This window comes from Mizuhopecten yessoensis, unplaced genomic scaffold (assembly GCF_002113885.1).
Source record: "Mizuhopecten yessoensis strain PY_sf001 unplaced genomic scaffold, ASM211388v2 scaffold8937, whole genome shotgun sequence".
Lineage (NCBI taxonomy): Eukaryota > Metazoa > Mollusca > Bivalvia > Pectinida > Pectinidae > Mizuhopecten > Mizuhopecten yessoensis.
In genome coordinates this window covers 653,589-677,719 of record NW_018407797.1, presented here as the reverse complement: position 1 = coordinate 677,719, position 24,131 = coordinate 653,589, and the positions used below count along the sequence as shown (strand labels likewise).

The window sequence follows — 24,131 nt, the reverse complement described above, 5'->3', positions numbered from 1 at the left end:
AATTAAACGGACATGACAGTGATGTGATGTTCATGCTGTTTCACTTAATCAAATAATTTCATACTATTATGGGGCTTAATTGTGTAGTGATCACAACATGCCTGTAGACATATAGCGGTGAATGTCTAAAAGATGTTAAAGGCGCCCTAAGTTTTTTGCACAATTTAATAGAAATCAAACATCGAAGGAGAAAACTAAATCCGGACTTGTTGTATTTTTGATTTAAACATATTTTATTTGCAAAATTACAAAAGGGGTTAGACACAAGTTATCAAACTTAAAATTATATTCATTCATAGTGGCATACTTTATTAGATTTAAAAGGGCGACATTAGTGCTGAACATAATGGAGTTTACCAGTAAAGTCCGAAAGTTTTACTCGGGCCTCTTTCTCGTATCCTGTTCAAGCTTTTAAAAAACGGTTTAATCCGAAAGAAAGCGACAGGCGCAGATCTGAACCGAGGCTGACCTCAGGAATGTTCCGACGAAAATGATTTTAAGGATTTTGTAAGCATGAAAACTGTTATCCGAGACGGTTATTTAAAGATATATTTACGAAGTACATTACCCAACTTAAATGTATGTTTTGTTTCATCCAGGCAACATTCTGCTTTCTCATTTTTCCACTTATTGATAGTCTATCATCTTTTCCTAATGTTTATTTGTTATTTTTAACTATGGCACACAAGTTGGTTTTTTTATTTGTAAGCCCGGGTATTTTTTTATGGCCCCTGAAAGTTACCACATATAACATATATAATGTACATGTATATTGGAAATTTGGATTACGCCATATCTCGATAGCTGTTTCTTTGATCAAATTGCTGTAGACGGAGTTTTTGTCAGGGTATATTTATCACAGGTGACATAAATCTATGCCAAATTTGGACAGCTGGGTCCAAATCAGGTTTTTAAAAATAAAAACTAAATAAATAATTTCACATAACTCCTTTGAATGATAAAGAATACTTTATTTGGCCCAATCTCTGAAATATAGCCAATATTAGGTCGTTTCCCTCTGTTTCGGTAATTTATATCCTAAACCCCTTTCACTGGAGATACCAACTCAGGGATGTGTCCACTACACATCCCTGACCAATTGAACGCATTTACAATGTACGCAACCAACTTATCCCCAAAAAAATCAATAAACACCATTACTGATTGTTACGTTGTATCCGTTATCAAAATAATACAAGACTCCGTATGGGGTATTTACAACTACATGCTTAATTATTGCCACTTAGCTATGCCTTATAATACAGCTAAAGAGTACAGGGTCAGTTTAACACCTGTGTAATGTCAATGATCGGGGCCTTGGCTGAAACGTCTCTGGGTGTTGAGCCTTGACACTAGTGCAGTTAATTAAAATACAGGCCTTTCTCACACAGATATTATCACTGTCGTTATGGATAATGACTGGACATTACACTGATGGAAGGTGTATCCCCTAAGTAAAAAAATTGTTACGATAATATCCGGAATTCTGCGACGGACTCCATTCCTAGAAATGAGACTTTATCATACTACTTCCGGTTTCCGTTAAGTTGTTTCCGATGAAAACACGTGCACGTGTTTAGTTTTAAACTTCATGTAGTGGATGACAGACGGTATGTGAAAAATTACACACCCAAAGGACCTGTAACCGCTAACTTTGCATAAAGGTATTGATGTGTAATATATTAAAAATCAAAGCTGTTTGGTTTATTATCAGCCGACTTCATATGGGACGGTTCAGTTATTTGCTAGCTCATGTGCGGTATATTTGCTTGGAGCGAAGTTCTTGGTTTGTAAAGAAAGTAATATGTTTTACGGCACGGCCGTTAGTGAGGGCGGAGCCAGGTTGTACTGTAAATGTATCGGAATATCGGCACTGTACTCTTTCAAGCATTGAGTGATGTGTTAAATTACTAAATCAGACCTACATGTATAGCTATACAGTGTATATTACAGTTAAGTTTCCTTTCTTGATTTCTTTTTGGCTGACAAGATGTTTGATATCTTGAAGTTTTCCGCCTAGGCGTATGATGACATGACATTAATGTGAGAATGCGAAAGGTTCATTAGACTCTATATAAGTATTTCAATTTGCACCTCTTGAATCCATTGCAAGAATCAAGTGCAGCATATTCTACAAAGACATTGTTATAAACATATTAGGATGGATATTGTTAATCATGTATAATAGCATAGTTATCTGATATCCACGAAAAAATATACATATATATATGTATATATCTTTACGAATAAGCCCTTTGGATTACTTCAAACTTAACTTCAATGATTTATAAATATTGTATCCAGAGAGAACTTATGCATAGTATTTTACAATTCTTATGCTTTTTATGTCTAAAAACTAATTTGTTCAATGCTATAAAAACTGGATTTATATGAAGTTTATTGAAAATAAGAAGAATATGCGAAATCACATTTTTTGTCATTTTTCAATACCCATCATTGCAGCCAAGAGAGTCAATAGATCTATATATCATATATATATATTGTGGATGAATACATTTGTTTCAGCAACTTACTGACTATATGCTTTATATGTCTCTGCTTTATCATCAATATGTATAGTTTTAGCAATAGAGAAAATATATCAGTTCAGCACATTAAACTGTATAGATTTTTTTTTAAATCGTGCAGATTTGTAAAACAGCAGATTTTCTTTTATGAATAAAAAAAGCTGTGAGATAGTAATCAAAAATGAAAATGTTACAGTACAGTATGGATTCAATTTTTTTCTTCTATTTTCTTAGTGCAAAATATCAATTAAAAAATTCTGATGAAAATATTTGCATGTTTTTTTAACCTATCATTTTGCGTCACTGTGATAAACTCCCTTTTTGTTGACAACAACGTTGTTTTGTTGATATTCCTTTTCTAAATATACCACTGCAATCTCTACCCAGAGTTGTCGTAGGGAGTGCAAGGACCCTAACTCTACGTGATAGTCTCGTTCAACCAGACTCTTGTTGTCTGCGCAAGCGTCTGATTGAACGAGACTACACTGCCGATACAATAATTTTTCGACCATTCAGAACTAGAGCAATGTAGCCGGTAAAGTTATGTCAAGAGAGTTTACATCTTTAACCGGAAAGTATCAAATATTTAAGTATCCTATAGTTAGATATTTTTTTTTTAAATCTTACAAAAATGTAACGTTTGTTCGAGATTCGGCAAACGAGAACTTGTTTCGAGATCAAGATGGCGGAGACTACAGCGCGTGCGACCGGCGGCCATGGTAAGACAAGTTTTTCAGTTCCATAGGTATTGTGAATATTCTTTATTTTTCTTACATACGTGTTACCTATAGGGAGAGCTTCGTTCTCACGGGCCCTTCGGGCCCGTGAGAGAGCTCCGCCCTCTACTAGTAAATAAAGTCAGTGTTTTATATACCCTTTCCACATAGTGGAATAAAGTGGATCTTTTCGTATCAACTTCTGAAAGGCAATGATTTGAACAGTTGTCTGTTGAATGAGTCGTTCGATTTAAAAAAAAAAAAATGATCTAAAAATGAAGGAGTCAAATTGGAAAAATAGAGAAAAGGGAATATTTGACTTTTCCCTCCCAGGTAAATAAATCACTGAAGTATTTTATTTCTAGTACTGAATGCCACTTTGTTGAGAATATTAAGAGTACTGTAACAGATATGGGTTGCCTTATCAGCTGACTGCTGTAAGTATTTTTTTTAGCTCAGCGGTATATTCCAATTCTATAACATAAGAGGCTGTTAGTCATCCTTTTTTCTATCGGATAAGATTTTGCTGACTGCGACCATTTTAACAAGGATAACCACAACCAGCTCACCCGCAAACTGCTAGTAAAAGGGGTAGTTTATAACTGGATTGAGTCGTAAAAACAGGACCCAGACAGCATAGGTGTATGTAGACAAACAGTATTGTTGTATGTAGTAGACAAACAGTATAGTTTTATGTAGACAAACAGTATTGTTGTATGTAGATGTCACTCTGTCTCTGGTAAAATACTAGCTGTTTCCTACCAACTTGACTTAGGAGAATTTCTCTTTAGCTCATTTGGTAGAGTGTAAGACTAGTAAGCCACAGGTCCGGGGTTCGACTCCTAGCAGAGGCATGCCATAATTATGCTAATTAATGCTTGAACGGAAAGTGCAATGTCTTAAAATTCACCACCAAGCAAATACTTATCCAGACAGTAATCAAGAATAACAGGAGGCAAGTAAAGATGCCAAGTAATTGAAATAGATAGCAAAATACCAAACAACCCCAAGTGGTGTATCATATAAACAGCACGGAGAAAGCAACAGATTCCTGTGATTCTTGTGAAGAAACATGTAAATAATACTACCATCATCAAGAATCTAGAATATGCTTTGCCGTTGTATAACCCCATAACCCCTGGTGTAGTATACGTGTGTGCAAACACTCTCAACACCCTACACAAGTCAGTTAAAAGCCAGGTAAAGCTGTTTAAATACATGTAGGGCCTTCCCCTGCAGGTTGTACAGCTATGCTTTCAATCCTGGCAAATATTTGGCTCTTTGAACAAGTTCATAATTGTGACATCAAAATGAAAATAATTGTATGACACCTGACCACATTTAGGTATAGCTGATTGAACAGCTAACCAGACCATTATCACATATGTATTAACTTATGCTAAATCAACTCTTCTACCATGCCAAAATAGTGATCGTTTCATACTGTTGTCAGTATTAAAGGTGACGACGTATAAAGACAGAATATTATGGGTAAATCATATTAATGTAAATAACGTTGATTGAACTAGTTTCCACTATATAACCACAAGCTTAATTGATTTTCCCCTTTCAGATACAATATCTGTTATGAAGCAAAAGCAAGATTTGCTCTACAGCCTTGCAGACCTTTTCCTGGATCCGCTGTATACAAGGAAAATATGTCAAGTATGCCGCACTGTCATCCTGGACATTGTGGCAAGGGCCAAAGAAAGATCAGAGGACGAGGCTCCACATCATTATGTGGATCACATAAACAGTAAATTCTGTCATGCCCTGAGCATTGCTGTCACACTATGTCCAGACTTGGAAAGGTGAGATATTTTTTTATTATTTCAGCGTAATATTTATTAGTTAATGCTTGAAAAAAGGTATTTGAGACCAGCATCTATAGAATCTGAAGCCATTATTGGTAATTATGATTAGAAATGTTTTCTGTTACATGTATTTTGAAGAAGGGGTTTACCTTTCCATGAACTCTCTAAAAATAAGTCTTTAAATAACTAAAATATAAAGGTTTTTACAAAAGAAATAAAACAAAATAACACTTTGCTATTTACGCATGAAACTGTCCAATCAGAGAGTATTGTTTAGTGTGAATTCATTTGTAATAGCCTCAACATTTTCCTATTGTGATGTCATTCCTAATTTCAATATTTTTTGGTGGGAGATGGACCACCACAAAGCCAATAATTTCATAAAATAGTGTGTTTTTGTAACTGTACATTTTGTGACTGCAGTTACACTATCAGCTACCTCAGACAAGGCGGTTTGTACCTGCCTGCACCACCTCAAACAAAATGCAAGATGATGGCGGAGTCAGAGAAACAAGTAAGAACGTCCACTGTGTCATTTTGGTTTGAAAAAATAAAAATGAACATATTTTGTCAGCTTTTACACAGATATTAGTGTCCCTGTATTGTAAGTCATATCTTAACAGTATAATTCTTCTCTTTAATGCAAGTTTGGTCAGCTTGGTCTGAGAAATGATCAGTCATAGAGTAAAGAAGCATTGAAATAACACTTTTATTGTGGAGAAAAACTTCCATCATATATATTGCATGTACAGAATTACATTCAGTACATGTACTTTTCTAGATCATGAATGTGTGACATGAATATTCATAAAGCACAGAAAAGGTGGTAGAAGTTGGCTTGTATATCCAGACAAGATTGATGGCTAAATAACATTGTGATACATGGCTGTGTTTGAAAGAAAAACGAGTCTGGAGGGAAAGGGTGTTCTGACCAACCCAACCCAGCCCTCCGCCTCCCCACAACTTCTTTATAAGATCTGCCAAATGTGATTATTTTGCACAGAGTTCTCTTTAATATACTGTACCTAGCAGTTTTGTAATGTACCTTTGTTTCGCTTTATCTAGAAGGTTTGTATTGTTTTTTTATTTTTTATTGCTTTATCTAGAAGGTTTTCATTGTATTTAAATATATTTTTTGCTTTATCTAGAAGGTTTGTATTGAATTTTTGTTTTTAATTGCTTTATCTAGCAGGTTTGTGGGCTGTTGGAGATGATCTGGAGGTTTGTCCACGTGTTTGGGAAACAGATGACAGATGTAGTACCTATGGATACCCTGATGTCCTATCTCAGTCACTACCAAGACAAGGCTAGGGTAGTATGGTGAGTTCACAGGGAATTGGTTCAATCTTAATTTTCGATGTTTAAATCAGGCAAGATTTTTTCCAGTTAAATGATTTGACACAAATTTTCGTATTGGAGTACAAATCAATTAAAGAGAATTTCGCAATGAAAGACAATGAAGAAAAAATAATTCTAATATGATAAACCAATCCTTCTCTCCGTTTTCTACAATTAACTAAAGTCATATTCTAGCTACTTTTAATCTAGTCAATGCCCAAAATTGTCCCTGTATAGAAATTGACAATTGTATGAATTTGTGTATTGAATGGAATTGTGTTCCAAAGTGAAGAAATAGTGAGTTATTAGTTTTCAGAAAATTTTCTTATGAATTAACAGGAAGCTCCTGTATATATTTTGTAAAACAAATATCATGTACATTATACAGTATACCAAACCAATTGTAGTTGGAAATTCAAGGGAGATAACACACTGACAACTGTGTGCTATGTTAACAGGTTGTGTGCAGACAGTGTGTCCACCATGTTGGGTATGACATCACACCAGAGAGATGCCTTAGTGTGTTCTACACTACAGACCGACAATGAAGGAACCCTATCTACACTCAAACTACAGTAAGATTTCACCACCCTAAAGGTCCCTGGTACAATCATCTCGGGCAAGGTTCTGTTGTTGAGACTCCGTATTGATATAGAATATAAATTGAAATTAATAACACGTCTTCGCAGATAAGAATATTGTTTTCCAATTTTGTTGAAGTTTGAAAACTAGTATGTTTATTCTGTATAAAGGTGTTTTTTGATGTCCACATTTCATCTGAACAAATATAATTAGTTAAGTTTTCGTATTTGAGGAGTCTAAAAATGTGTTTGTCAACACAGGACTTTTATAACATTCAATGTTTTAAAAGCAATAATCCTTGTAAATATCAGCAACTAAAAAAACCACTGATTTGGATGGTAAAATATCTCAAGCATACACAACCTTTTGACAGCTTTTTCTAGAAATTTGTGAAATTTGGTTACGAGCATGCAAGAACAATTTTAGTTTCTCATACATACGTGTACCTGGTCAGCTTTTCGACAATAGTGTAACAGTGTTGTTGTTTAATTTTATATTACCAGCACATATAGACAATAAATTATCCTAGTTTTGCCATGGTGCCTTCCACAACAACCTTGCCCTGTGTTGAATTTACCCTTTCATTCCATCATTGATGACCTCACATCCTCCTTGTGTTTTCAATATTTTTCATTCCATTTTGAGATTGCATGCTATCAAATATAAGAGTTAATTGATAAAATGCTATGCAAAAGTAGAAATAAATCCATTAAAAAGGCAAATATTTTCTATTTGGTACAAATTGCACTTTTATTGAGCTTGAGATTAAAATTAAATTTTTAAATCATTCTTTGTGTATATACTACTGAATCTGCTCAATTCTCGTTTGTAATTTACATAAATATAATTATCAACAATTAACCAATGGTCCTGTTTGTGTAGACATCTGAACTGGTGCCAAGACTGCGGACTGACTGACCAGCTGGAAGATGATCTATCGGTTGATTTACCATTAGAGACATCTCAGCAGAGTCTGACTGAGGTCATCATGGGACTTGACCAGGCTGACCTCCACCACAGTGTTGTTATGGTAGCTGCCATCCTCCTACCAAGGATCAGCATTTCAGAGGAATCGGTGAGGAGTAACAGAGAAACTAGAGCAGTTAATTAGAAAGAGAAAGATAATTCTGCTCTCAAACCAGGAATTATAAATATATTGTACTGTATTAGATTAAATTTGAAGAAACTTGGGAGTTTGGTTGTAAGATAATTTTACCTGTAAATTGCAACATTAAATTCATATTCATATGACCAAGTGGAAAAATATCCTTACATTGAAAAAAACAAATCACATTTAACAGAAACTGCAAAGTGTCCAATTGGAGTTACATATGTGTCTTCATCTTTCTCTTAAGTCGAGATTCTCAGCATGGCTGTGTTTGATTTAGATGAGAGGAAAAATTACAACATCATGACTGTTGTTTTACAAATACATATATTCATAGTGATCCATTGATACGAATAGAAAATAGCACAATATTTAACAGTATGCCATAGACTTTGGAGATTAGAAGTAAGGCTACATGTTACGTACATATTATGCTGTAGTGTTGTGTTAGAGTTATCTCCCTTAATATATTTTAAGTACTTTGAATTAGAAATTGTAAATTCCTGGTTCTCTTCTTCAAAGTGGGAAAGAGCAAAACTTAACAGGAATGAAAATATAACAGTATTACATTTGTGATTAGTGACTGACTTGGGTGCTTTTGTAGCCCTGCGCGACATCCTTGGTACCAGCAGAATCCCTTGACAATAACTTGCGGAGCCTTGCCCTGGCTGTGTCTGCTGGTAGTCCTGTCCTGTTACAGGGACCAGTCGGGAGTGGGAAGACGTCTCTGGTAGAACACCTTGCCAAATTGACGGGACGGGTCAAATCTCCGCATCTGATGAAGATCCAGCTCGGTGATCAGACCGATAGTAAGGTAATACATGTTTCTTATCAATAGAGTTGTTATTTTATTACAGTGACATTTCACTTTCAGTGAAAAGCAGGCAGTTTCTCCTGTTTATAGGGTTTCATATTTTCCCAAAATTAATAAAAAAAATCAGGAATTTTTCCGAAACTTTTGTAAAGTTACTATATTTTCCTAACTCATGTTGGCTGTTGTAAAACTAAGGTAGAAAAAAACCACTGTATTAAACATTTAAAACAATTGCATTTTCAAGGTTTAGTTTTGAGAGCTTTTGTTTGCTATTTAGACCCAAAACCTTATCCCTGTTCTCTGCAGGACTTCATTACTGCATTGCTGTGTGATGGGGGAGCAAGGAATTCCAAATAATTAAGTGATAATCTTAAAAGGAAATATGATAAAGGCTTTGATCAAAAGAAATATATTCATATATAGTAAAGGAGTGTGTACTTGAAAACCGATAGGTTACAGTCTACTTAATAAAATTAGGTGAAAGTTGTTTCCAAGGCCCTGTGTGGTGTTCACCATAAACGTGTCACTTCAATGTAGTTCATTTATAATGTCTACCTATATTACAGGCCTTGCTGGGGACATACCGCTGTACAGATATCCCTGGCGAGTTTGTGTGGCAGGCCGGTGTACTGACCCGCGCCGTGACAGAGGGACACTGGGTCCTTCTAGAGGACATTGACTCTGCCCCTATGGATGTTATATCTGTCCTTCTGCCACTCCTAGAGAGACACACCCTGTCCGTCCCAGGGCATGGTGATAACATCCCAGCTGCACCAGGCTTCCAGCTGTTTGCAACTCAGAGGTTGGTGCAGTCTAGACCTGGGAGAGAAAAATATCCCAAATAATATAGGATTAGACATTTTTTGGAGTTAAGTGTTGCCAAATTACACACTCATTGACCTGAAATGAATACTGTCCCATAGAACATTATAGAGCATTATGAAAACATTTAACTCATTCACCCCTGAAGGCACATTTGAACTCTTCCAATTCAAAGGTTGGAATAGTTCATTCTGAAATTTCAGGGGTGAATGAGTAAAATGGGGATTTTTGTTGCCTGTGAAGCCAAGGTGACATGGAATGATCACTTTGTTGTTGTCTGCACATTAATTCTTGAAGAAATGCTTCAATTTTCATCAAACTTTCCATACATGCCTCTAGTATTAATTTACTGCTCAAGCTTAGTTTCGAGCCAAATCTAAAACTCAACATGGCCGACAGTGGGGGCAGGTGACACATTCTCATACATGGAATTCCTGTTTACAATACATAAGGGTTTGATCATAAAGCATTTCTAGAAGTTGCAATGAGTGAAGGTCAAGTGGTTGTCAAATTATTCTGATTATTGTTTGCAAGGGTTAGCTAATGGGTGGTTGCTTACATGATGCTATTGTTAGGTACAGGTTGTTGTGTTTGGTTACAGGTTGCTATGGTTAGTTACAGTTCTTGTGGTTAGCTACATGTTGCTATGGTTTCAGGTTGCTGGGCAGTGGCAGTGGTTGGCATAGACAACACAGCAGTAGTTCAATCCTATTAGAGAAGATGTGGACCAAGGTCAATGTAGAACCACTGTCAAGGTCAGAGCTGGAGAAGGTAAGACTTATATTTGTATACACTATATAGAAAAGACAATATTCTCAAAAATTCTTGAAGCAATATTATCACAATATTGAATCAGTGTGCAAAACAACATAATGTTACATGTAAAAGTTACGTGGTTTATAAAGGCTATAAAAAGTGCGGAATTTGGGGCAAGTGCTTGAAAATTAATCTGAGAGTTTCCCGGAAAAGTGCTGTATTTTAATCAGTATTCCTAGAAAAGTGCTGGAATGTATCTATTGGAAACAATTACCTGATACATGTAATATGTATTATTTTTTATGAAATTTCATAATGAACTATATTCCATCCTTTGAATTGGGAGAGTTCAAATGTGTCTTCAGGGGTGAATGAGTAAAGATGATTTATTAATGAATGATTGTTTCAAAGATTTTGTGTTTCTTTATATAAAGTTATCATTAAAAGTTAATCTATTGTTATTTTTAATATTTTTATTCTGTTCAAAAAGTGATTGTTCAGCTTATATATGATATTATTTTACTGAACTTGATCAGGTGATAAACACCCTGCACCCACACCTAAGCCCGGTCACAGAAAAGCTCCTAAATATATACTTCATGCTGTCTGCGGGAAAACATGAGCTAGGAGCTGGGGACAGCCTCTCGGATGAAGTGGGCAAGTTCTTGTCGCATGATGGCCGACTCATTTCCACCAGGTAATTATTTAAATTTCTAAATGATACTCTACTTGGTGACTTTCTCTGCTCCATGGTTTCTGGATAATTCTTAAAATGCACAGAGTTTTGAACAGCATTGAATCAAAATCTTAGCTGGGATCTAAGATGAATTTATTTCTTATTTTGTACATGTATATGTTCTGATTAAATGCATATTTAGCGGTAATATGTACATAGCTCATTTCATAGGATGTCCACCTTCTTGCAGAGAACTCATAGGTTTGAACCTCACTATCAGCAGTTATTATGTCCTTGAACTTGACACTTTACCCTCAATATTCCAGTCTACCAAGTTGTGCAGATTGGTACACGCATCATGGGAAGTAATCATTTCTCATTTTAAAGTAGTCCATAGTAAAAAATACTGGTTAGCTCTATACCATTTTTAAAAGTTACAGGAAGTGTCCTTGTTAAACACCCCTGTAGGGACATGATGGGATTAGGGATTAGAATTGACCTTGAATGATTAGATCCAATCTTGAGAAATTACAATAAACCTTAAACGATAAGAATTGGTCTTTAAAGATTTAAATCAAACTTGTGGGATTAGAATCAACCTTAAATGATGGTAATCAACCTTGAGGGATAAGAATTGACCTTGAGGGATTAGAATCAACCTTGAGAGATGAGAATTGACCTTGAGGGATTAGAATCAACCTTGAGAGATGAGAATTGACCTTGAAGGGTGATGATTGATTTTGTGGCTCATTCTTTCAGAGACCTTATGAACTGGTGTAGACGTATCGCTCCAGACTTTAATGTGTCGTCCACGACAACAGCCAAACACGTTCTACAGGAAGCTCTGGATTGTTTCGCTGCATGTCTCCCAAAACTGAACAAACGAGTGCTTGTAGCAGAGGCCATCGGAGCTAAACTCAATGTCACGAAGGTCATGGTAAGTACATTGTAGCAGAGGCCATCGGAGAGAAACTCAATGGCACCAAGGTCATGGTAAGTACATTGTAGCAAAGGCCATCGGAGCAAAACTCAATGTCACGAAGATCATGGTAAGTACATTGTAGCAGTGGCCATCGGAGAGAAACTCAATGTCACGAAGGTCATGGTAGGTACATTGTAGCAGAGGCCATCAGAAGGAACCTCACTGTCACGAAGATCATGATAAGTGCTTGTAGCTGAGGCATTGGAGCGAACCTCAATGTCACGAAGGTCATGGTAAGGACATTGTAGCAGAGGCCATCGGAGAGAAACTCAATGGCACCAAGGTCATGGTAAGTACATTGTAGCAAAGGCCATCGGAGAGAAACTCAATGTCACGAAGATCATGATAAGTACATTGTAGCAGAGGCCATCGGAGCGAAATTCAATGTCATGAAGCTCATGGGAAATACTTGTAGAAGCGGATATCAGAATGAAACTCAATTTCACGAAGGTCATGGTATGTTCCTATAACAGTGTTTATCAGAGCAAAACATATCATCACAACGGTGATAAGTGCATTGTAGCAGAGGCCATCGGAGCGAAACTCAATGTCATGAAGCTCATGGTACATACTTGTAGAAGCGGATATCAGAATGAAACTCAATTTCACAAAGGCCATGGCATGTGCCTATAACAGTGTTTATCAGAGCAAAACATATCATCACAACGGTGATAAGTGCATTGTAGCAGAGGCCATCGGAGCAAAAGTCAATGTCACGAAGATCATGGTAAGTACATTGTAGCAGTGGCCATCGGAGAGAAACTCAATGTCACGAAGGTCATAGTAAGAACATTGTAGCAGAGGCCATCAGAAGGAACGTCAATGTCACGAAGATCATGATAAGTGCATTGTAGCAGAGGCCATCGGTGCGAAACTCAATGTCACGAAGATCATGGTAAGTACATTGTAGCAGAGGCCATCGGAGCGAAACTCAATCTCACGAAGGTCATGGTAAGTACATTGTAGCAGAGGCCATCGGAGAGAAACTCAATCTCACGAAGCTCATGGTAAATACATTGTAGCAGAGGCCATCAGAAGGAACCTCACTGTCACGAAGATCATGATAAGTGCTTGTAGCTGAGGCATTGGAGCGAACCTCAATGTCACGAAGGTCATGGTAAGGACATTGTAGCAGAGGCCATCGGAGAGAAACTCAATGGCACCAAGGTCATGGTAAGTACATTGTAGCAAAGGCCATCGGAGCGAAACTCAATGTCACGAAGATCATGGTAAGTACATTGTAGCAGAGGCCATCAGAGCGAAACTCAATGTCACGAAGATCATGATAAGTACATTGTAGCAGAGGCCATCGGAGCGAAATTCAATGTCATGAAGCTCATGGGAAATACTTGTAGAAGCGGATATCAGAATGAAACTCAATTTCACAAAGGCCATGGCATGTGCCTATAACAGTGTTTATCAGAGCAAAACATATCATCACAACGGTGATAAGTGCATTGTAGCAGAGGCCATCGGAGCAAAAAGCAATGTCAAGAAGGTCATTGTAAGTTCATTGTAGCAGAGGCCATCAGAGCTAAACTCAATGTCACAAAGGTCATGGTAAGTACATTGTAGCAGAGGCCATCGGAGAGAAACTCAATGTCACGAAGGTCATGGTAGGTACATTGTAGCAGAGGCCATCAGAAGGAACCTCACTGTCACGAAGATCATGATAAGTGCTTGTAGCTGAGGCATTGGAGCGAACCTCAATGTCACGAAGATCATGGTAAGTACATTGTAGCAGAGGCCATCGGAGAGAAACTCAATCTCACGAAGCTCATGGTAAATACATTGTAGCAGAGGCCATCAGAAGGAACCTCACTGTCACGAAGATCATGATAAGTGCTTGTAGCAGAGGCCATCAGAAGGAACCTCAATTTCACGAAGATCATGATAAGGGCATTGTAGCAGAGGCCATCGGAGCGAAACTCAATGTCATGAAGCTCATGGTAAATACTTGTAGAAGCGGATATCAGAATGAAACTCAATTTCACAAAGGTCATGGTATGTTCCTATAACAGTGTTTATCAGAGCAAAACATATCATCACAACGGGTGTAATTTATACTCAATATAGGAACAAAACCTAATGTCACTAAGGTCATGACCTGTCCTTTAAGTGTCTGAAATGATGGAAAAAACTTTGATAAGTATAGAGATCAAACACAACACCTGTTTATAATGTACACTACTTGTCTGGTGGACTCCCTATTTGATGATTTTCAAAACACATTCATGCCTTGTTTAATAATATACAAATGTACAACATTTTAAGCCACTCTAAAGCACTTTACAGTATACAATTTACACAATCATTCAAATTTACATAATTTTATACATTAATCAATACAATTTTGAGGAATATACAGGAGCTGCCTTATCAGACGCTAACTATTAGTCCTATGCCTCCTGGCTAATATCTCTATGTGTGTATGCCTGCGTGTGTGCTGGAGATGTATTGTGTTCTGTTCATAGTGGGACTGGCCTCCAACAGTATCATGTATAGAGCCACCTCACTTGAATGCTACAGCAAAGATGCCACAACATCCACCCCAGACCATTTTATACTCCACCTTGGTTGTTGGAGTTGTGGTGGCAGGAGAAAAACACTTTCTCTGAATATTCTATGTGTACAATGACTTCGGGGATCGAACCCTGGCCACCTGCGTGGAAGGCTGGAGTGTTAACCACTCGACCAATCCGCCCATATATTCATTATTTTTCCCCAATATGTCTCCTTGATAGTTTTCTTGAGTGTAAATTAACACAAGAACAAAAACCTGTCTACCTCAACAAATTGAAAATATAAATATACATTCATTTATTGTAATTTATATTGTAGTAGTTGTTGTGCAAATTTATTTTCCAGTCACAAAATCCAGTCAGTTTACCTGGGTACGAACATAGTCAGATTACTGATGGCACTTCTCAAAAACTTATTACAAAAGTTTGATTTAACAACTCATTTGTTAATCAGAATTTAAGCAGCTTGACCAAGATTTTAATGTATTCCTTAAAACTTGATGGTACATTGTTTCAGGCTGAGTATTTTTGTTGCAAACACAAACCGGAAGTGAAACTTACCTCAACCTCTTTTACGTGTGGGCGCGTACAACTGGAGAAGAAAGCAGCAGAGATTGGTTCTATTATGAGGTAAGTAGAAAAGACTGGGGTGTTGTGTGAGAGCTTGGGTTCAGAGCAATTCAATTCGTTCAAATAAATGACTTTGACCTGCTTCAAGATCACTGGGGTCAAAAGTGTCGACATTTTTAATGAATTGTACAGAAGAATCTTTGTTTGGATTCATTATTGATAAGTTGCTGTGTAGCTTTGACCGCTGAAGTAAAGAAATTGTGTACAAGATAGCTCACAAACCCACCAACAGATTTGGTTAATATATACCATAGTGAGGTTACATCAAGTTATATACTTGACTAGATTTTGATGGACAAGGTTAAAGGGTCAAAGGTCACACTTGACCAGTTTTTAGGGTTAGGAGGTATGTCTAGTGAGCCTTCACTCACCTTGTTCTTCTTTTTATAGAACGCAACAGAGTACCTTTTCCTTTACGCGGCAGTCTTCAGCTTTACTGGAACAAGTGTCAGTGTGTGTGGGCAAGAACGAGCCTGTCCTTCTGGTAGGGGAAACAGGAACGGGTAAAACATCTTCGGTACAATTCCTGGCTGAACAACTCGGTAAGTCAGGTATCTTGGAAATCATTTTGGAGGAAATATAAAACTAAGTTTATTAAATATGAAAGTCAATTTTTCAATCAACTTTTAATGTAGATTGTTCTTTTTCCCTGCATGTGATGGTACTTTCTTTCATCAAAGTAGCCAAATAATCACAAAACTGTATAACTGTGTAATTGGCTATTAGGTAGATCCCACTTGGTCATTGCTCAATGATCAATGGTTGGTTTCAACACTGATGTAGCAATTCTGCTATCTGCTTGTAAAAAATAACAGTTTGCAGTGATGATTTACCTTGGATCCTGATAGTTATGTGAGATTTTTAAAAGTTTATTGAGTTGGATGTACTTTTATATAAAATAGCAAAGGATCATCTTGCATCCAAATTTAAATATAACCCACAAAAATATGATTTTCAAGCCTTGAACAGAAAAATTTCACTTTTAATTTATTGACATTTGATACTGTATGTATGTTTACAGGTCATACACTCAAGGTGATCAACATGAACCAGCAGAGTGACAGTTCTGATCTCCTGGGAGGGTACGTATCTCATATATATCTGATCTCCTGGGAGGGTACGTATATCATATATATCTGACTCCAGGGAGGGTATGTATATCATGTATATATCTGATCTCCTGGGAGAGTACGTATATCATGTATATATGATCTCCTGGGAGGGTATGTATGTCATGTATATCTGATCTCCTGGGAGGGTATGTATATCATGTATATCTGATCTCCTTGGAGGGTATGTACATCATGTATATATTTCCTGGGAGGGTATGTATATCATATATATCTGATCTCCTGGGAGGGTACGTATATCATATATATCTGATCTCCTTGGAGAGTACGTATATCATGTATATCTGATATCCTGGGAGGGTATGTATATCATATATATCTGATCTCCTGGGAGGGTATGTACATCATGTATATCTGATCTCCTGGAGAGTACGTATATCATGTATATCTGATCTCCTGGGAGGGTAAGTATATCATATATATCTGATCCCCTGGGAGGGGATGCACATCATGTATATCTGATCTCCTGGGAGGGGATGCACATCATGTATATCTGATCTCCTTGGAGGGTGCATGTATCATGTATATCTGATCTCCTGGGAGAGTACGTATATCGTATATATCTGATCTCCTTGGAGGGTATGCACATCATGTATATCTGCTCTCCTGGAAGGATATGTACATCATGTATATCTGATCTCCTTGTAGGGTATGTACATCATGTATATAGTTCCTGGGAGGGTATGTATATCATGTATATCTGATCTCCCGGGAGGGTACGTATATCATATATATCTGATCTCCTGGGAGGGTATGCACATCATGTATATCTGATCTCCTGGAAGGATATGTACATCATGTATATCAGATTTTCTGGGAGGGTATGTACTTCATGTATGCCTGATATCCTCAAAGAATATGTACATCACATATAACTGATTTCCTTGGGGAGTTACATATATGTCTGATAATTTACATCATACATCAGATTTAACCTGTATTTATCTTGAATGTTTGTGTAAACACAGGTTACATGTCTGTCTCGCTGTTATTCTAATGAGTAATTATCTCTGTTACAGATTTAAGCCGGTGGATATGAAGCACGTCATCAGACCTTTTAAGGAAGACTTCGAAATTCTTTTCTGCTCAACATTTTCCAGGAAAGAGAACAGCAAATTTTTGAGTCACATTCAGGTTTGTGGATAATAACAATTACAAGCTGTGAACTTATGTGGGCATGGTATCAGCTTCTTATTATAGCCTATGGGAATCTTCATTATGAACTTCATTGTAAGTGTGATGTCAGCTCAGCATTATGGCCTATGGGAATCCTAATTGAATCCTGGTCCTCTATATACCTAAAAACCATTTGCATGCTAACACCCAGATGATGTGCTCCAATTTAATTCCTAATACCAGGGAGAAAGAAACTTGTTAAGTGTTATACTATTCAATGATTTCTTAGTCAATAGACTAAATTTGAAGCTGAGTGTCATTCTTGTGCTAAATTTTCTTCTCTTTGGTCCCATCACAAGAAATTTGACAGTAAAAAAGGGAGATGGTTAGGGCTCCGATAAGGACTTTGAGTGTGAGAATGGGTTTATGGAAACACATCCTGGTTAATATGTATCTTTATAATTAAATCCTACCCGGTATATACATAGAGACAAGAAATCAACAAGACAAAATTTATAGAGTTGATCATCGCTAACAGCCATCTTCAGGCGATTACTTTTAAGGTTCTTCATACCACTGCCAAAACCTGTGACTAAGTATTGGAATCTGGTTTTCGACTTTTATAAGAAATGATAAAGATGAAGTAACCAGACCTAGTAAGCTAGACCTGGATTCATACCCTCAGCTTGAGACTGCTAAACTATCGCTCTACCGACTGAGCAACCACATTGACGAAAGTGTCCTGGCTCAATTGTTCCCCAGTTATAGCTTAACGGGAGTTAAGGTGAGGTTACTGCATAGAGGAAACACCAAAATGTGATGGGACAGGAACCCTTAATGTCCTGGTAACATATTGAAGTAACATGATATATATATAGATATATATATGGACAGTGAACTGCTGAGACAGTTAATTTATTTAAACTACTGCTTTTCCATATTGTTAATAACTCTGGGTTCCGGGGTTGATTTGTTTCAGGAGTGCTTTGCAAAACAGAAGTGGGAAACAATGCTGACACTGATGGAACACACAATGAAACCTGCCATACAGCGAAGTCGATCAGGTAAGTTGTCACATCTGTCACCTTCACGTCAATATCACACCCATTGGTCAAAGTTCAGATTTAGTATATATACTTGTCCAGGCAAATACATGTTGAACCATTGAAGATGTATCATCGCGGTTTAGGATGAGCTGTTTACCACTTGTAACCCATAAACATATATAGGTCAAGGTGAAATATAAGGGTAAAGATAGTTTGCCTAACTAGACTATAATCTTAATAAAAAATAAAAAAAATAAAGTTCTTAAAACTTCATGTTCATGCTTAAATGTCAAGGTCTCACCTCAAGGACAATGTCAGTGTATTTAGACACCAGTGTCAATACGTTAATGTCAAGGTCAGTACTGTATTAAAAATCAAATGTCAAATCCTCTCTTCAAGGTCAAGGTCACTAGTTATGCCATCAAAGCTAATTTTGTTAATTAACTTTGACCAATTGGTGTGAAATTGACTAATGGAGAGAACCTGTGTATAACATTAGAGATCCGTGTCAATCTGTTGTCATACGAGCAGACAAAGGATGTGAAGAGGAGACCAGTGACCTAAATCTGCGAGTATTGCATCATGTGCCACCTGTAGTATTTGTTGGCTCTTTCATTAAATGAATATGTGCAATTACAGGAAAGGAGAAGAACAAAGACAGCCTTGACCAGTGGCTAGAAGTGAGGCGACACCTACAACAGCTCAAAGTACAGATCAAACAGAAGGAAAATGTTCTCGCCTTTTCCTTCATTGAGGTAAATATTAGAAACAGTGATAAGTAACTCTCAGTACCTTATCTTTACCATTTTATCCCTAGTACTGACTTTTTCAACTCTCAGCCTACTTTACATCATGTTCAGGGCAATCTCCACAGACTCCTTGTCAATCCCTGCCCTATTGATGTCATTTTCAGGGAATTTTTAGAAGTTTAGAATTAACTTCTTTGAATGTAAAAATAATGAAAATCCTTAAATTGCAGTAGCTCACATTTATCATTCCACTAACTCTCATAATTTACTTGAGCTGTTATTTTTACTCGTATTGATCAGGTTTTTCATGAACTTATTCAGAACAGAAAACTGAAGAGTGTTCCTGAATAATGTCTCACATAAAAGACTATAGTAGATCTAGAGGAGAAAGTTAATATGTAACAGTTCTCATATTCTGGCTTTAGATATTTATGTAATATTATTGTTTTGACAGGGTTCCTTGGTGCGAGCTGTGAAGACAGGAGACTGGGTTCTCCTGGACGAGATCAATCTCGCAGCAGCTGAAACCCTGGAGTGTCTGAGTGGACTTCTAGAAAGTAGCACTGGTTCTGTAATCCTCACAGAGAGGGGGTAGGTCTGATATATCTCCCTAACTACTGTAATCCGCACAGAGAGGGGGTAGGACTGATATATCTCACTAAATACTGTAATCCGCATATATAGAGGGGGTAGGTCTGATATATCTCTCCCTTAATACTGTAATCCTCACAGATGTAGGTCTGATATATCTCCCTTAATAATGTAATCCTCACAGAGAGGGGGTAGGTCTGATATATCTCCCTAAATACTGTAATCCTCACAGAGAGGGGTTAGGTCTGACAGATCCCCCTAACAGGACATACAATGTATGCATAACTCAGATGGTAAAATATACAGTCATATGAATATATTTTTTTAAATATACAAGCATATGAATAATTTTGTAAAATATGCACCATTTGAAAACTTATGTGAATAATTTTGTACAATATGCAGACATATGAATAATTTCTATGAGTTTATATAAATACATTCACTGACTTATTTTAATCTAATTTGTGTGACAGGGATGTTGAGCAAGTGGTTCGTCATTCAGACTTTCGCCTATTTGCGTGTATGAACCCAGCCACTGATGTGGGGAAGAAAGACCTCCCGACTGGAATCCGTAACAGGTAGGCCTAGTGGTAGTTCAGTTGTGAAGCTACAATAAGCTGTGGAGCTACAATAAGTTGTGGAGCTACAATAAGTTGCCGGCCAGTGACCATGTAGTACAGTCAGCTAGAATGTTCATCAGTTTAAAGGTGGCAGATTTGAATCATGGTCTGGTCTGTTGCATATTACAACTCATTATGCCCCAATATGAAGTGGTGTTACCCTTTATACATACATATGTCTCGCCAATAAAGTTTTTGTTTTTAGGTCAGTTATTGATGAAGTTCTGTAACTAAGCTCATGCAACTTCACATCCCAATGTGCCTTTATGAGTACAGCATGTTGCAGGACATTTTTGTGACCTTAACCTTTGACCTTGGCCTCTGTGACCTTGATTTTTAGCTCACCTGCCCAAAGGGCTAGTGAGCTTATGCCATAGTGCGGCGTCTGTCGTCCGTCCGTCGTCTGTAAACTTTTCCCTTGAACGACTTCTTTTGAAGAATAGACAGGCCTAGAGTCATGATAATTAGAAGATAGCTTTGTTGGTTAGAGCCCAACAAATTGTGAGAACGAAAATGACCTTGACCTCCTTTCAAGGTCACAGGGGTCAAAAGTGTCAAATACTTAAAACAACTTCTTCTAAGAACTGAAAGGTATAGAATCTTAATATGTGGCTGGTAGCTTCGTTGGTAAAATCCCAACAAAAATTTGAAAGAAAATGGCCTTGACCCACTTCATGGTCACAGGGGTCAAATTTGTCAAACTTATCAAAAAACTTCTTCTGAATAATTGAAATGCATAGAATCATATTATTTGGCTGGTTGCTTTTTGGGATTTAGCCCAACAATGTTTGCATATGAAAACGACCTCAGCCTTCTTTCAAGGTCACAGGGCCAAATATGTCAAACACTGCAAATAACTTCTTCGGAATAATCTTAAGGCAGAGAATTATAATGTTTGGCTGGTAACTGTCAGATAAAGCCTGACAAAGTTGTCTATTGAAAATAACCTCAACCTACTTTCAAGGTCACAGGGGTCAAATATAGCAAAAACTGCAAACAGCTTCACTTGAAGAAATGAAAGGCATTGAGTAGTGATATTTGACAAGTAGCTTATTAGGTGGAGCCCAACAAAGTTTGGGAATGAAAACTACCTTTACCTACTTTTTTATATAGAGTATCCTTGGCCCGACATGATTCAATGTTGTAGAAACCATGCCCCCATCCCAATGGGGACAGGAGAATGGTACCCAATAAAGCAAGGGTGTTGCTGAGAGACAGCCAATATTTGGAAATAAATGTAGTGCAGTATAATATTTATTTAATATTTTGCGTTGACTGCTTAAATATCCAGGTGAGCGATACAGGCCCTCTCCTGGGCCTTTTGTTTTCTAAAGTGTATGAGTCCGTGTCTCACAGACACATTTCTAGTTTTACATTTATTGTTGACCTAGATACACCCTAGGTAGGTTGCATAGGGTCTTGTTTGTCTCAGCATCCAAGATTTGTTGATGAATAGGGGAAAATAGTGGAAGGCGACTGGGTTGATTACAGGTGCTAGTATTACATTTAGCTAGAGCATCTGTCTAGACTAAAGTGGTCTCAGATTTGAATCCTGATTTGACTATTTTATTTTTCTGTTGCTGTTACAGGTTCACAGAACTGTATGTGGATGAAGCAGAGGAATCCCCGGATCTGAAGATAATAGTTAGTGACTATCTGAAAGGATTATCACTGTCTGGAGCACAAATAGATGGAATCGTGAAGTTTTACTTGACAGTACGAGAGCAAGCAGCCAAACATCTGACTGATGGAACAGGTCATAAACCACATTTCAGGTACAGTAATTGATGATAACTCAGAGCAGTGAAGTGTTTTGCATGTTAAAGACTAGCTTTCTGATTTTCTTGTATGTGGACTTCAGCAAATCGAAGAGTTGCAGAACTATATATATATAAAGATGAAAATAGAGATCGTGGAGACTGATAGCTTTTCAATGTGTGGCGCTAACAATATATTTTAGATGATTCGGTTATCCTAAAGTTATGCTATTATAATATATTATTAACCTGTATAACTTAAAGTTAATTGCAGATGTTACTAAAGATATTAAATGTCACTGATAAAAGTTTCTTTCAGTTTCATTTCTTTGGGGGGGGGTAATGATTTTATTCGATGTTTGAAAAATGAATCTCCCAATGTTGTTTTTGTTACATGTTTATTAAGGAATGAAAATATACTGAATTTTGATTTATTTCTTCAATTCCTTCGCAATAAATTAGTAATGTATTATATTTTCTATTTGACCAGTTTGAGAACGTTGTGCAGAGCTCTGAGATATTCTTCTCGGAACCCATGTGGTCTTGTCCTGCGATCTTTGTATGAAGTAAGTCAAATTACACTACTTCAGTTTTGAGGGGTAGTTGTCATGTTGCTTGCTTTTCCTGAAAACAAATTTGTAGGTTTAGAGATCATGCAACACCATCAGTATTCCATGATAGCATGGCAACACATTTTTGGACAAAATATATTTTGTGTACATTTTAATGCTGTGAATATAACAAAAATATGAAATTTCCACAAAACATAAGGACTGTACAGTAGTAAGCTTGTTGTGGTTCTATTCTGAAAATCCTTACCAAATTGTTTTAAGGTAGGGATTTTGTCCAAGATTTCTGACTCAACTGTTTTTGTTGTAGCTTTCTGACTAGCTGTACTTTGTATTGTAAAGTTTGTTTGTATGAAATTCTTACCAAACTGTTTTTAATGTAGGGGTTTTGTCTGAGTTTCCTGACGCAGCTTGACCGAGCCTCACACCCCCTGGTAGAGAAGTTAGTGTGTCGTCACATCCTTGGAAAAACAAACATAAACTCTATCCTCAAGAAAGACATTCCCATGCCTGCTGATGGGAAGTATCAATTTGTGGAGGGATATTGGATATCGGTTGGAGCAGTCAAACCAGTCAATCAGGACAAGTACATATTGACACCCTCAGTGAGAGCCAACCTGAAGGATTTGTCCCGAGTTGTATCTGCAGGGTATGACCATACCTTTCTGTTCTCTATGTTGCGTTTATGGAGATTTCTCCAAGATGTAGAAGTTGGTTATTAACATGTACATGTGACTGAATTGAGTTAATGAATTTTTCAAAATTTCAAAATGCATGGATTAACTAACAGAAGTTAAATAAATCTGATAGCCAATCCTCACATGTTTGGGTAACTTTTCTCTTGTTTCTGTTGTTTGTTAAAATCTGACCTTTATTTCCTAATAGGGTGAGTAATTGCTGTGTAAAATTGTGTCACAATGCCAGTATGTTGTAGTGATGTATTTGTTCAGCGACAAAAACAATTTTACCGCATTACAAAAATGAATTATTAGGTATTAGCACAATATTTATAGCCAGCACTTTAAATATTCAGGAATGAGAAAATGCATACAGCAGTTACTGACAATATAATCATGCTATTGAGGTTCTGGTTCTAGTTCCACGCAAGCATTCTGTTGTTGATAAGAAATTTCCTATAGGATCATTTGTAAAATTCGGGCTAGGCTCTTCACATGTAGGTTAACAAGGGCTGATGCTTTTGACATTTTAAAGATATCTTTGAAGTGCATAATGTATTTAATCATTGGAATGTGTGTTGTTTT

At 37.0% G+C, this 24,131-nt stretch overlaps 1 protein-coding gene across 1 annotated transcript in view; it reads left to right on the top strand.

Moving 5' to 3' along the window:
• The first annotated feature begins 1,552 nt into the window (after positions 1 to 1,552).
• The window catches only part of LOC110456881 (midasin-like), a 91,461-nt gene continuing 68,882 nt past the window's right edge, over positions 1,553 to 24,131 (top strand). Inside the window, exons 1-22 of the mRNA XM_021507911.1 lie at positions 1,553 to 1,664; positions 4,818 to 5,055; positions 5,482 to 5,572; positions 6,248 to 6,378; positions 6,855 to 6,971; positions 7,861 to 8,053; positions 8,691 to 8,900; positions 9,467 to 9,702; positions 10,379 to 10,493; positions 11,015 to 11,175; positions 11,914 to 12,091; positions 15,176 to 15,288; positions 15,679 to 15,830; positions 16,310 to 16,370; positions 17,438 to 17,552; positions 18,514 to 18,598; positions 19,220 to 19,335; positions 19,784 to 19,920; positions 20,397 to 20,501; positions 22,133 to 22,318; positions 22,791 to 22,866; positions 23,253 to 23,518. Of these exons, the coding sequence (XP_021363586.1) occupies positions 4,832 to 5,055; positions 5,482 to 5,572; positions 6,248 to 6,378; positions 6,855 to 6,971; positions 7,861 to 8,053; positions 8,691 to 8,900; positions 9,467 to 9,702; positions 10,379 to 10,493; positions 11,015 to 11,175; positions 11,914 to 12,091; positions 15,176 to 15,288; positions 15,679 to 15,830; positions 16,310 to 16,370; positions 17,438 to 17,552; positions 18,514 to 18,598; positions 19,220 to 19,335; positions 19,784 to 19,920; positions 20,397 to 20,501; positions 22,133 to 22,318; positions 22,791 to 22,866; positions 23,253 to 23,518 (3,068 nt within the window). The 5' untranslated portion in view covers positions 1,553 to 1,664; positions 4,818 to 4,831. The remainder of the gene's footprint in view (positions 1,665 to 4,817; positions 5,056 to 5,481; positions 5,573 to 6,247; positions 6,379 to 6,854; positions 6,972 to 7,860; positions 8,054 to 8,690; positions 8,901 to 9,466; positions 9,703 to 10,378; positions 10,494 to 11,014; positions 11,176 to 11,913; positions 12,092 to 15,175; positions 15,289 to 15,678; positions 15,831 to 16,309; positions 16,371 to 17,437; positions 17,553 to 18,513; positions 18,599 to 19,219; positions 19,336 to 19,783; positions 19,921 to 20,396; positions 20,502 to 22,132; positions 22,319 to 22,790; positions 22,867 to 23,252; positions 23,519 to 24,131) is intronic.